The 13,108-nt window shown below is 43.8% G+C and overlaps 1 protein-coding gene across 3 annotated transcripts in view; it reads right to left on the minus strand.

Moving 5' to 3' along the window:
• The window catches only part of KCMF1 (potassium channel modulatory factor 1), a 64,903-nt gene extending 52,370 nt beyond the window's left edge, over window positions 1-12,533 (minus strand). The window contains exon 1 of one of the 3 annotated variants that reach the window (XM_059724570.1): window positions 12,166-12,533. In XM_059724570.1, coding sequence (XP_059580553.1) covers window positions 12,166-12,181 — 16 coding nt within the window. In that variant the 5' untranslated portion in view covers window positions 12,182-12,533. Of the gene's footprint in view, window positions 1-11,520; window positions 11,618-12,165 lie in introns of those variants that run through there. The other 2 variants (XM_059724571.1, XM_019490763.2) reach the window with 2 other exon arrangements.
• Window positions 12,534-13,108: the final 575 nt, after the last annotated feature.

Raw genomic sequence — 13,108 nt, forward strand, 5'->3', positions numbered from 1 at the left:
TCAAATATTATGCAACATTCCTTGATCTTAATTAGTGGTTTGCCAGATATCTCGAGTCTGAGAAATATAATTTCTAAAAGGAAAGGATACAGTAGTAAGAGAGGAGTGATACTGGTAAGGTTTTGGTACGAGGCTCTAAAAAAAAAAAATCTCATCAGATCAGAGCTATTGATACAGATTAAATCCTGAACCAGAGATCCAAATGCACTGCTTGAATTGTCCGTATTTCTCGGACAGATATTGGGAGCAAGGCAGTGTTAGGTCTACAGTAAAAAGAGAACCCCTGATGTATTCAGTAACTGCATTCTATACCTAGAAGCTGGACAGATAGCCTTTTTCTTGTATTGTAGCCAGCTTCAAATAATCAAGGACCAAGCACCTATTCTGATGAATGTCAGTTTCTCTTTTGTGTCAGCAGTCTCCTGGTTGGCAGACCATGCCTCTCAAAAGACAGATCCTTCTACTTCTGAAAAAATTCCTGATGATGACGACTATCTGGAAGAACGCATGAGTGGCACTCTTACAGCCATGCCTATCACCTCTGGCCTGAATGAGAGTCAGTCATTCATAAACTGCTCCAAGGGCATCCACTGCCAAACTGTACTCTCCTATAACAAGACTCCAAGCAGCCTTTTTCTGTCCATATCTCACAAGGCCTCTAGGATGTAGAAAGATAGCATATATGACAGGAAGTGCCATAATTGTTTGGTAAATTTGCCACCCTCTTACCAAGAGACATGGAAAAGCATGCTGTACAACCTTCCATCAAGTAATGAAGATAGGTTTTCACCCTTAGGTTTTTCAAAAGTTAAGGATACTGAAGAATTAGAAGCAGAGTGCAGAAAAATACACAAAATCCTGGACAGTGACCTGAAGCCAGGGACCATCTAGCCTACAGCTGAACCTGATAAATGGGTCACGGATCTAATTAAGTACCTACAAGTACAACAACAAGCTTAAAAAAAGATAGTTATGATTCACAGCAGATGCGATAGATTATACATAAGCAAACTCGGTGCATAAGGTTTTAGGTAACAACTTACACCCATCATTGGTAGTTCCATCTTAAAGGGACATTTCACACAACAGTAGTAAAACAGGCAGTCAGGATCATCTGGAGCATGTTACATATAGTCTCATACATTTATAAAAATGTTAAGTCATAACTGAGGATGTTTTATGGACCTCTGGATATTTACTTCTGTAAACCTCCAACATCATCCTTCAAGTTTTGTCTTGAATTCTCTAACAATTCTTTAAAACTTTTTCCCAAATTTCTCTGCATATTTATTCCCATGTCTATCCTAATTTTGCTATGGTAGATTAGAAAAAGGAACTGCATGACATGTGGAAACCACCACACCATCATTCACTGTCCCTGCCTATACTAGTAGAAAAGGAATCTAACACATTATTAAAGGTAAGACACCTATGCCCAGTCTACAGTACTCAGTCCACCAATGCTACCATCTGTGGAGCTATTCTGGTGAACTCCTGGTGTCAAGGTACCCCTTAAAAAGATTTATCTAAACCAGGGGTCAGCAATCTATAGCCCACAGGCTGGATCTCACCTGTGGAGCTATCTAATCCAGCTCATGGATGTGGCACTTCAGCAGCTGGATTAACCCATTTTGGGTCAGAGGCAGGAGTATGCACAATGGGCTAATGCTAGGACCCAAATGCCACCATTAATTTTCCCTGCAGTGGTGGGAGGCTTCAGAAGTAGTCGCTCTCCCCTGCTGCTACTGGAACAAGTGCCAGTCATAGACATTCTTCCCATGCCACAGGGAAATGCAGTGGTGGTGGGTGCTTTCCCTGTGCAGCTGCGGAGTCCTAGCACACACCTTACATGCACTAGTTTGCCTTTGAAACGAACTGGGTCAATCTGGCCTGCAGCCTGACCAGGTTTCCAACCCTTGGTCTACTATAAACCATACATGTCTTACATTTTAAGGATGACTTGATATTTCAGCACACTGGTAAAGCACTACACATTCTGCACAAAAAAGTACTCCAGTAAAACACAGATGCCAAATACTGTTTGGATTAGGCTGAGTTTCAACAGCCTTATCTACACTGGGAATGTTTACCAAAAAAATTCTGAGAGATTCTAATACTAGTTCCATTGAGGTGGAGGCAAAATAGTGAAAGATCCAGCAGAGGCAGGCTCTAATTTGCAGCAGGTTTTACTAACACAGTAGGAACCCCTTCTCCACCACCAAAAAAACCCAACTCAGATCTGACTGCTGAAGCCTTGTCTGTGCTAGGGCTTCCTGTAGTCTTTGCTTCAATTATGATGGAAAGATACTGGACCCAGAAAGAGCTTTTCTTCTTTTTTTTAAGTATCATAAGCATAGCCAGCAAATACAAATACTGTTTCCACCAAAACAACTTCTTTGCTGCGCTGCCACAACAAGTATTAGGCCTCTTGCAGCTCCCCCGCTGTCCGCCCCAGCACACCAACATCTTACAATTTGAGGTTGCAAGTACTTTCGGCACTCTTTCCAAAAACATTGCCGACCCCTGCTCTAGTCTATGCTAGTACCCAACCTATGTTACATGTTGGGTCAGGAGAAGCCATTATTAAAAAACATTTTAGAAACAGTGATTTTCTAATTTGGGCCAGGTAGGACTTGTGCTACCAGCCAGTATTAGGGGTGAATTTTTCATACAGGCTTAACAAAGTTCAGCATGCAAATTCCATTGAATTTCAATGGGACCCAAGTGCCTTACTTTCCTAGACTTCTCTGAAAATAGCACCCTGGAAGAGCTTGTTTGGGAGAGAAGAGGAAGGAAGGAAGGAAGGAAGGAAGGAAGGAAGGAAGGAAGGAAGGAAAGGATAACGACAAGGAGGAATTGCAGGGTAGGAAGAGGGGAAAAGAGCAAGAAGAGGCCAAGACAAGAAGGGAGGAAAAGAAAGAAGAGATTTCATCCTACCAGAGACAGCACCTCTTGTCAGTCAAGACAAGAAACACTGCCTCCCAAAAAGACAATTCAGGCATCAGGAAATGGCAGAAGCGATGGGGGGAAGACCAAATCTGACCTGAGGTAAGAAAAAAAAGGAGTTACAACCCAGGCTTTTCAAGTATCGCCCCATACTTTGCTACTGGTACGGTACTCTTGCTGAGAAACGTATTAAGTGAAACATGGCCCCTCTCTCTTTTTAATACCCTTCTCTAGATGCCTTTGGTTGAGGACAATGTGAGGAGATCCAAATCAAATACAGTGTTTTATAACACACTAAATTTTGATCAAAATGTGAAGCTTTGGATTAATACTAAAATTAAATTAAAAACTTAAACAGCAATGCCAATTTGTATAAGTAGCATCTCAAAGTGAAACTAGAAAAGATATATGTTTAAAATCCTTGACAAATCATGAAGTACTGAAAAGATAGGCTTCTGATTATATGGCACTACAATGGGTCTTGAAATATGTGTTCAGTTCCCAGCTTTGCCACATATGCCCTTTGTGTGACCTGAGGCACAATGTGACTCACCTCAGTTCCCTGTCAGTACAAAGGAGATGCTTCCTTTCTCCCATCCTTGGGGTAATGCTTCCTTTCTCCCATCCTTGGGGTCTGTTTTATCTGATTATACTGTAAATAAGGATTATACAACTGTCCAGATGTGCTCAAGAATTGGGAGTAACATGTTTTGGGGGAAGGAGATTGTCTGAAGGCTCCTTGAACATTTTAAACAAAGCAGTTTTGATGGGAAAAGTTACAAATGTCGTAAAAAAAAATCCCAGTAAAATGAACAACGCTGCAAAAATCTACTATTTTGAGATGAGAACAGGCAGATTATAGAATATGCCCAGCAAAGACATACTCTAAACACAATTTCAACCTTAAAATACATATATTGAAAAAAATATATGAAAGTTCAAAAATCCCAAACCAAAAAGATGCTGTGTACCAAATCAAAATCTCTTCCTAAGAGGCATTCAACCTCCCTCCTCAGAAAAAGCTTGGGAATAGACAAGACAGGTTTAGCAAAGCCTAAAGGACCTAACAAATTTGGGTTCACTCTTGAGCACAAACACATATGCACTGTAAACTGCAGACAACAGCATGCAATCACTTCTGAAAAGCAATTTTGAAATCTAGAGATGAGTGTTTAAATAAATTATGCTGTTAATGTAAACATTTAAGTTGAGGGTACTACTCTGATAATGTCGTAACAATTAAAGTTAGTGGTCATTACACTGAATATTGTAACTTTCTGAAATCAGCTCAGGAAACAGATAACTAGAAACCAAACTGCTTAAAGCTTTATAAAACCATTCAAAACCAAAACCTGGATTTGCACCTAGAAATAAAGGTGCCAATGATATTATTGAACAGGGATCACGCTCTCCATCCACTGAACTGTCAAAGAGGGTTTCTTCTGTTGTGTCAAAATGCATTACAATAATCCCACTTGTAACTAACAAAGGCACTCTGATTAATACAAGTAAGGTCCATGTTCACAAAGTAACACAGGAATTGCCATCCTGGATGAGACCAAGTTCCACCTAACCAGGTATCTCATCTCCAACAGTGACGGGTCTCATTCTTCAGAGGAAGACTGAGAAACCTCACAGGAGACAGATATACAGTGAACTGCTGCTAAATTAGGTCTTATTTTAAGTCCCAAAATGTGAGAGACTGACTTAAGATCTCAATAGGAGGTTTAAGATCCCTCTGCAAACTATCATTTGTATATAATGTTTAATCCCTTTTTTGGAAACTTACTAAATGTTGGGCCTTAATGACTTTCTGGGGCAAAACATACAGTCTGGTTATACTATGTGAAAGTATTTTTATCTGGTTTGAACTTACTGCCTTTTAACTTCATTGACAGTCTTCCAGTAGTGTTATGAAATGGGGAGAAGAGAAGCTCCTAATCTTCCCTAGACCATTCACTATTTTCATATTCTCTGTTTTTACTTTAGAAAAAGGTGAATTATCTCAAGCTTTTCAACATTTCTTCATAGAAAAGGTTTTCATGCCCTTAATCCCTCTCATCACTCTTCTTGAATTCTGCAGCATCCTTTTTGTGGTGAGGTGATCAAACTGCACACAGTACTTCAAATGAGGCTGCCACCGATTCATATAATGGCAGTATTATAAGGGCAGCTGGCAGTGGTGTTTATAGCTATGGTTCACCTCCATTAGAATTCCATTTTCCCTGCCTAGTTTCACTGAATTTTGTATGTTAGTTGCCTGCCTGAGACTGCACTTTGTTTGAAAGTTTTACATGTTACGTGTTGTTTTAAAGTGGTACATTGATTTTTAAGAAAAAAACTAGGGAAAACGAATTGTCTGATCCACCTTTAAAACAGATGTAGCAGCCCCCATATGCAAACTTATGATCTAGGCTATAATTCGCCATTAAAAGAAAATCAAATAGAAGCAACTGCCTTATTCAGTGCACATCATAGATGATGCTAAATATTCTGCTTATCCTTATTGGTCTGTGTCTGGAGCTAAACTCTGCACAAGGATACATTAATTTCCTCAGAACCTTCTCCGTGATGCTTATTATTTTAGTACCTGAAAGCTTCATAACCTATTAATTTTTTTACACGACTTTGAGGCAAAGTAGCATTATTCTTCCCTTTAATAGATTGAGACTTATATGCAAAGAGGCCAAAAGCATCCACTTATTTTCACTGCCCAATCTGAGACTCCTTGGGGGCCACATTTTCCTTGTTCCCTAGCATTTTATAGCAGTTTATCTATTTCAAATTCAGCATCCAGTGACTTCATTTCCAATGGTGAAAGCTCACACTGAGAATCTTAATTAGGGCACCTAAAATAAGGAACATACCTAGTGGCCCTCTAGCAAAGTCTGACTGAAGTGACTTGCCCAGCATCCCATGTGAACTGCATGACAGAAACAAGAATAACCTCCAACTCCATACAGTAACACTCCACTGCTTTAACCACACATCCTTTCTTCTCTGCCATGCCATGTCTCACTCTCTGCATGTCTCCTGATTTCTGTACATAATAAAGCAAGGGTGCTATACATAGCAGTCTCCTTCACTATCCATCCCTGCTTCATTTTCAGAGTGCAGTCCATTCCAGATCCCAATGAACCAGGGCTCCTATGAAGAAGACAGCATGTGATCACATAATTAAAGACAATCATGATACATATATGCATGAGGGGACTGACTGAATTAAGCTTCTACACGTCACCTTCATTCTGGCATTTCCTAACTTCTGAATGGTTAATTTTGCAAACTTTCTGTTCTTTTAGGGTATTATCTTGGGTGTAATATTGTCTATAGTATTCTCCACCCCATTCTTGATGCATTATCCCAACATGAAACCATAGTCAAATAAGCAAATGCACAGCATGGCAGAAGCCATCGACTACCTACAACGAACCCACATCCTTTCCTGTGAAAATACAGTTAGTTAACTTAGAGACTTGTAAGGTATATGAACAGTTTCAATTTTTCCCTGTACTTTACTTTTCACTTAATATTAATTAATTATATTTATCACTGTAATACCCATCCACTAAGTTTGTTTAGTTCCCTCTGAAATTCCTCAGAATCCCTTTTGGTCTTGATTAAGTAACTGTATCATTTGCCAGTTTTACTATCTCTCTTTCCATCTTTCAATTTTCCAGATTATTTAACATATCTTTAAAGACTGGACCTACTACAGAACTATAAGGAATTCTACTATAATGCTTTTGTCGTGATGAAAATTAACCATTAATTCCTATTCTTTATCTGTCTTCCAACCAGTTTTTAAACAATGACCCCAAATCCAAAAGAAAATAAATCTTTTCTTCACATATCTATTATTTAAGTCCATTTTTAGAAATTAAAAAAAACTGCACTGCATTGCTTCTTATTTAGAAGCTTTTTGTGCTACTCAAAGGGATAAAATGTACTTTTTAAAATAAAATTAAATGATGTGGAACTATTGAGGTTCATGCCCATTTGCCACTACTGGCAAGTTATGATTTTTATATTTTCAAAGGTGATTTGGTTTTCCACTGAAACAATCAACATTTTGACTATAATGCAAAACTGTTTCCCTTATTTTCTATTAGTTGTTTAGCACCAACATTCCCGCTCCTCAAACATAACTCTGATTACCTAAAATTATAACGTCGACTCAGTATCAGAAACTGCACTTAATTTTTTCTGACTACAGGGCTAAACTTGTTCTTACCAACTAATACTGTCCTAACCCATGAGGATGAAGTACTTTGAGATGCAAACATACAAAGTGCTGTGTATTTTGAGCTATGTAGTTCCAAAGCGCTACTTGGAGCTAAGCATTAATCTTTGAAATGGTAGTACTCCAGATACTGTATCAGTACAGTGACATCTCAGCTCAATTTTTTTCCCTTCTAAAAGGGCTCCAGGAAGTTTTCAATGCATTGCTGAATTTAAGACCTCGTACTTATGGAGTACAAGGATATTAAATTTGGGGAAGGTTTAAGTACATACAAACTGCACTACCAAACTTTAATCTATAATTGATTTCATGCACATACATCCCTATTAGTCAACGCGATGCTTCAACAACACAATGACTTTGCCTTTTTTCATATATACTAGTTTGGTTTTATTATCAGCTCTAAGAGGCCTAAATACAAGGTAGACCAACTGTGTGCTTAACATTTATACAAATCGATGGCACGTAATCTTAATAAGCAGTAAAGAAGGACTGTGGCCAATGTGCCATTTGTCTAGCCACGAATTTAAATGACTTTCTGGGGATAGGGCATGACATAGCCATTGTACAATTAAAGGGAGTGGGGCGGGGAGAAGGGAAATCACTCTAGTCCTTGCTCTCACCAATAAAATGATGGATTTGTTGGACGTAAAGTTTTATTTATGCTTTTTATATTGGGCTCAAACTGGTAGAGTTCCTGGTTCTCTTGGGCCACTGCTAGAACACAGCTAAACATGTTCTGATGACTTACCTCTGCCTTTTCAATTGCATGTACATGTAACTTTAATGCTGTACTTCAATTCCTAACAGCACAGGTTTAAAAAGAAAAACCAAAAAAACCCACACATGGAAGGGGTTTGGGTTGTTTTTTTTTTTAATTCCTTAACCTTTAAAGTTATTAATATGAATGTACTTAGCCCAACCAAGTTCCCATGTCAGAGATTTATTTATATTATGGACTCATTAGGAGCTAGGGAGCAGATGCCCTGCAGGGCTTTCAAGCTCCATTAGGTCCAGTTCCACAGAAGTATCTTAAGTACTCCAAGAGGTTCCACAGCCCACAGTTTCTCATGCAGCCTCTATTACTTTCCTATTTCTTTAAGCTCAGTAGCTCGATTTCTGCTCCCCCTTGCAATTTCTCTTCTCAGGACCTTCTAAATTCCTAGGATGAACTGTGGAGCTTTGCTGAATAATCAGTAGAGAAACATGAAAACAGTAATGGTCATCTGCTTCTTCAAACTTTGAAATGCCTGCAGGGAGACAAATCTCTGAATGGAAGTATGTAACATGTTGGGGAAAATGCAAGATTAGCATGTAGTAGGCAGATGTCTAGGTCATGTCAGCTGCTTAGCAAGGAGGACAGTGGTATCTCTCACAGCCTGGAAGGACGCAGCACTTTTTCAGAGTTTCAGTAGAGCTCCCGAAGGGGTAGGAGGACACCACTACAAGTCTTTGGATTTGTAGAGGCTTCTCAGGACTGGCTATGTATGCCATGGAGTCCCATGCCTATACTGGACTCTAGGTTACCCATCTCTATATACGTATGGTATATGAGGCAGAAGGCAGGGTAGAAACGTACCCTAAAGACTAAATGACTTCAAAATAACACGGCTAACTACCTTTCTCTGTATATGTAATAGTACATATCCTAAAGTAACATGATTCCACATGATCATTACAAAAGAATTTTCTGATTGTGCTCCTGGAAATTATGACTCCATTTTTTCCCCTCAAGTCTTGTAACTTTCCTGCCCTGGATTCCAATAAAATCTATTGCCATGCAGTAAAAGTGCTGTCACATATTGCCATCTCCAGACATTAACGTTTTTCCTTCCTGATGGGACATATGCATAGATCCTGCTGTTTGCCATCCTGCATGTATGAATATAAAGATTCTGCTTCCACTTGGTTCCTACATGCAGGTTGCTGAATACTACATCACCACATAATCCCTCAAGAGAAGGAACTTAGGGTCTCTAAATGGACAAATACAAAGACCCGTGAAACTGCTAAAAGAATGGCAGCAAGACTAAGGCTGGGAGGATGACAGCAAGTTCCAGTACAGAAGTAGGGAGGTAATAAGCATTTCCCCCATACCAGATCTGGAATAGGGGTCAGAGGTTTGGTGGTGGTGGGGGGGGAGTTTTTCCAGTCTACCTAGTAACGGAAGTACAACGCTGATCATTTCTCCTGCCTGCACGGCTGACAAAGCCTCTAAAAGTCAACGGCTAATATTCCAGGACAAAGCTACAGCAATAGAACTTCCACTGCTGCACATTTAGTAGAGGTGGATGGAAAAGAAACCAGGAAATGGTAAGTTGGCATCTCTCTTGCCTGGCAGCAGACAAGAACACTAGCTAGGAGGCAGGCTATGATGACCTCATCCCCATTTTTCAGAAACCGGAGAGATTTCTTTAGCAATTTGTTCACATTCTATAAATTATTGCAAAGACAAGTCCCAGAGACTTTAGCTGAAAGAAAGTTTAGACTACCAGGCATTCCATGCCTTATTTAAGGCCTACAGACGATCACGATATTCCATATTCTCCAGGGTAGAGCTTCTCAAGCCTGGCTTTCCCCCATCTCAGAGATTATCTGGAGTTCTCTCTCACCAAGTTCTATCAAATCTCATTTGGAATTTCGAGGACAGGGCATTTTGAAAAGAACACACAGAAATATATAATTTTCTGAACTTGATTAAAGCCTGTTTGTTTTTTCCCCTTGAATCTCATTACCTCAAAAAGAGCTTCTCTCAATCAACTCACATTTGGACCAAAAATTATCTACCAACCACAGACCACACATGCAAGATGTAAAGGGGGAATGACTTTTGCAGATTTTAGAGGGGGGGAGGGAAGGGGTATCCAATCAAGTTTTTGATGGCTACCGAGTCTCAACTTGAACAACAGAAAGCTACTGTAAAAAAGTAAAGTGAAATCCACTCTCCCAAGCCCACAACTAAATTTAAATTAAGAATAAGACTAAACTGAGATCTGAATAAAGCATAAGCAATGTGGTTAAAGAGAATACCATTAGAAAGACAAAAATCACAAGCCAGATTCCTGTAAAATGTACTGTACAAAGCAGCGGCAGTGCTCTCTATCTTGTGGGGTTTTACATGGAGGAAGATATACCCATAACAAAGTTACCAAAATTTCCATTAACCTACAACTGAATAGAAAAGGGCAACTATTTCCATTTGCAAAACTAAATAGCTCGACAGAACAAACATTGGTTTACCAGCTTTTAAGAGGGAATTATAAATATTAACCATAGTTTACGCAAAATCATTCTCTCTAATCAGCATCAAAGTCCCACTGTGGAAATAACACGATCATTCATGCTAGCAAACCAAATCATGCATTAGGCAATTTGCAATGCAGAACACCAGAAATATGTTCATAGAAAAATCTGTTTTTAAGACTTTTCTACCCAAGTAAAATACTAATTCTAAGGCTGAAATGCTCTTATCAAATAATACAACAGTTTTCAGACAGTAAGGCTCAGCACAGAACAACTAGAACTCATCAGCACATGCCATCACTTTTGTGATTACAATCCATGGTTATGGTGAGTTCTTACCTTGTTACTACACTTTAAAGCCACTGATATACACACCACACCACACCACACCACACCACACCACTGATAGTGGAGAATGTACTGAACACATTCTCCAACAAAAAACACACCAGGCAACTTTTAAACTGCAGAGATTAACCCTCATTTTACTGACTCTTGGTGTGTGCTTAACTACTTCTGTAAAAAAAAACAAACAAAAAAACCAAAACAAAAAAAACCCAACAAAAACTATCATTCAGGAAAAAAGATGATGAATGCATTTAATCAGGCAAGGAGTGAGGTAGGATGTACTGCAAACATTAGACTAAAAACTTCCATCAAAATCCACATTCTTACTCAAAAAAATCAGGATGCTATCAGTCTCATGGAAGACTTTACTCAACTAAATGTACACAGAAACACCTTAAACTGAAATACTGATGTCAGGCTACGTGGCATCATCTCCATCACAAGGCACTGCAAAGTTACCCATGCACTGGCTGACAGGCTCCAACAGTGTTACTAACTAAACTCTGAACTTTATTACACTGTCAAACTATTTCAGATCTGTGTGACATGTCGTACCCCCCCGCTGCAGAAGGTCTGAAGAGATCAGACTGGAAAGTCCTTTCAAAAGATTACTTCTACCTCTCTGGGAAGACCGCCCTCACTAGGAGCCAGGACCTGCCCTGGCAAAAAAAGGATCCCCTGCATAATCATCTGAATGAAACCTGCCCTTGTCAGAAGGGTGGCCAGGTCAGTCTTCTCACCTGCCCACTGAGACCAAACCCAGCCCTTCTGGGGCAGGCATCCTCCCCTTTGCCTCCTGCACTCAGGCCTTCCCATCACCATCAACATCACCCCCGACTGCCCGCTCCGCGCCTAGAGCCGGGGCAGGAGGGGGCTGGAGGAACAATGGCAGGTGTCCAGCAGCCTCTGCTGACGGGTGGGACCTCCCAGGCTTCGCAAGGCTGCGGGCACCCACGCCCCTGCCCTGCCCTGCCCGCGGGGAGCCGGCAGCCGGCCAGGCCCCAGCGCGGCCCGTCAACGCCGGCTCCGGCGGCCTTGCGCCGCGGCTCCCCCGACACGCAGCCACCGCGGGGCGCCCCGGCCTCCACGTGCCCCGGCCCCGCCACCCGCCGCGCAGGGTCCAGGCCCGCCAGGCCACGGCCACGCTCCGACCCCAGGGCGGGGCCCTGCAGGGCCCGGGCCGCGCTAGGCCGCGCCAGGCCCCAGCCCCAACGGCCGCGCCGCCCCGGCTCCACAGCGCGCTCCCCTCCTCCCCCCCCCCGCACCCGGGCCTCCGCCGCCGCCGCCCGCCCCGGGCTCCGCTCCCGGCGGCGCCGCCATGATGATCCGCCTCCCCGCGGCGCCAGGCCTCGGCCTCGCCCGCCCGCCGCGGCCCGGCCTCTCACCTTCATGTCGGGACATCCTAGTTCAGAGGCGGCGGCCCAGGCCCGGGGGCTCCGCTAACTGCTTGGCGCCTCCGCCTCGGCGCGGCCGGGCCCGCTGCTCGCGGCCGGGGGGGGGGGGGGCCGGAGGCGCGGGGCGGCTGTTCCGGCGGCCCCGGCCTCTCCAGGGGGCGGATCCGGCGGCGGCTTCCCGGGCGCCGTGACACTGGCACTGCCGGGCCCCGCCGGCTCCTGGCACCGCCCTCCTGCCCCGCCCGCCCCGGCCCTGCCTGCCTGCCTGCCTGCGGCGGGGATGGGATGGGCTCGGCTCGGCTCTGCCTTCCCTGCCGCTCCCTCCTTCCCGGGCTCGGGCTCCTCCGGCAGCCGCCGCCGCTGCCTCCTCCTTCCCCAGCCCCCGCCCTCCCCGCCGCTGCGCGCACAGAGGAAGAGGAAGTGCGGGCGGCCCGGGCCCCCCCCGCTGCACCGGAGACGGGTCCGCGCGAGGCGCTAGCGCCGGCCGGCCCGAGGAGCTGCCGCGGCCTTCCCCGCCGCCTGCCTGGCTGGGCGCGAGCATTGTCCGAGCAGCTGCTTTCCGCCGGGCCGGGCGGGGCACAGCCGCGCCCGCCGGGTGGGGAGCGCTCGGGGCCGGCCCGGCTGCCGCCCGCATGCCGGAGGCACCCGGAGAGAGGCTGCGTGCGTGGGGGGAACATTTTAAACTGGGCTTGTGAGAGCTACAGTTTTCCCTCATCTGCAACTTTCTGCCTTGCCCTGGAGGCCGGGACTGGGGGAGGGGGGTGTATATGTGTGTGTGTGTGTTTTGGAAGAGAGCAAACGGCTCCCGGCGAGGCGCAGACACACAACACAACACAACACAACACAACACAACCCGCCCGTCACGACTTGATAGTAACAGCCCTCGGGCCTGCTCGCCGGGCAGTGCAACGCGTGACGTCACAAAAAGGGTGGA

This window comes from Alligator mississippiensis, chromosome 3 (genome assembly GCF_030867095.1).
Source record: "Alligator mississippiensis isolate rAllMis1 chromosome 3, rAllMis1, whole genome shotgun sequence".
NCBI lineage: Eukaryota > Metazoa > Chordata > Crocodylia > Alligatoridae > Alligator > Alligator mississippiensis.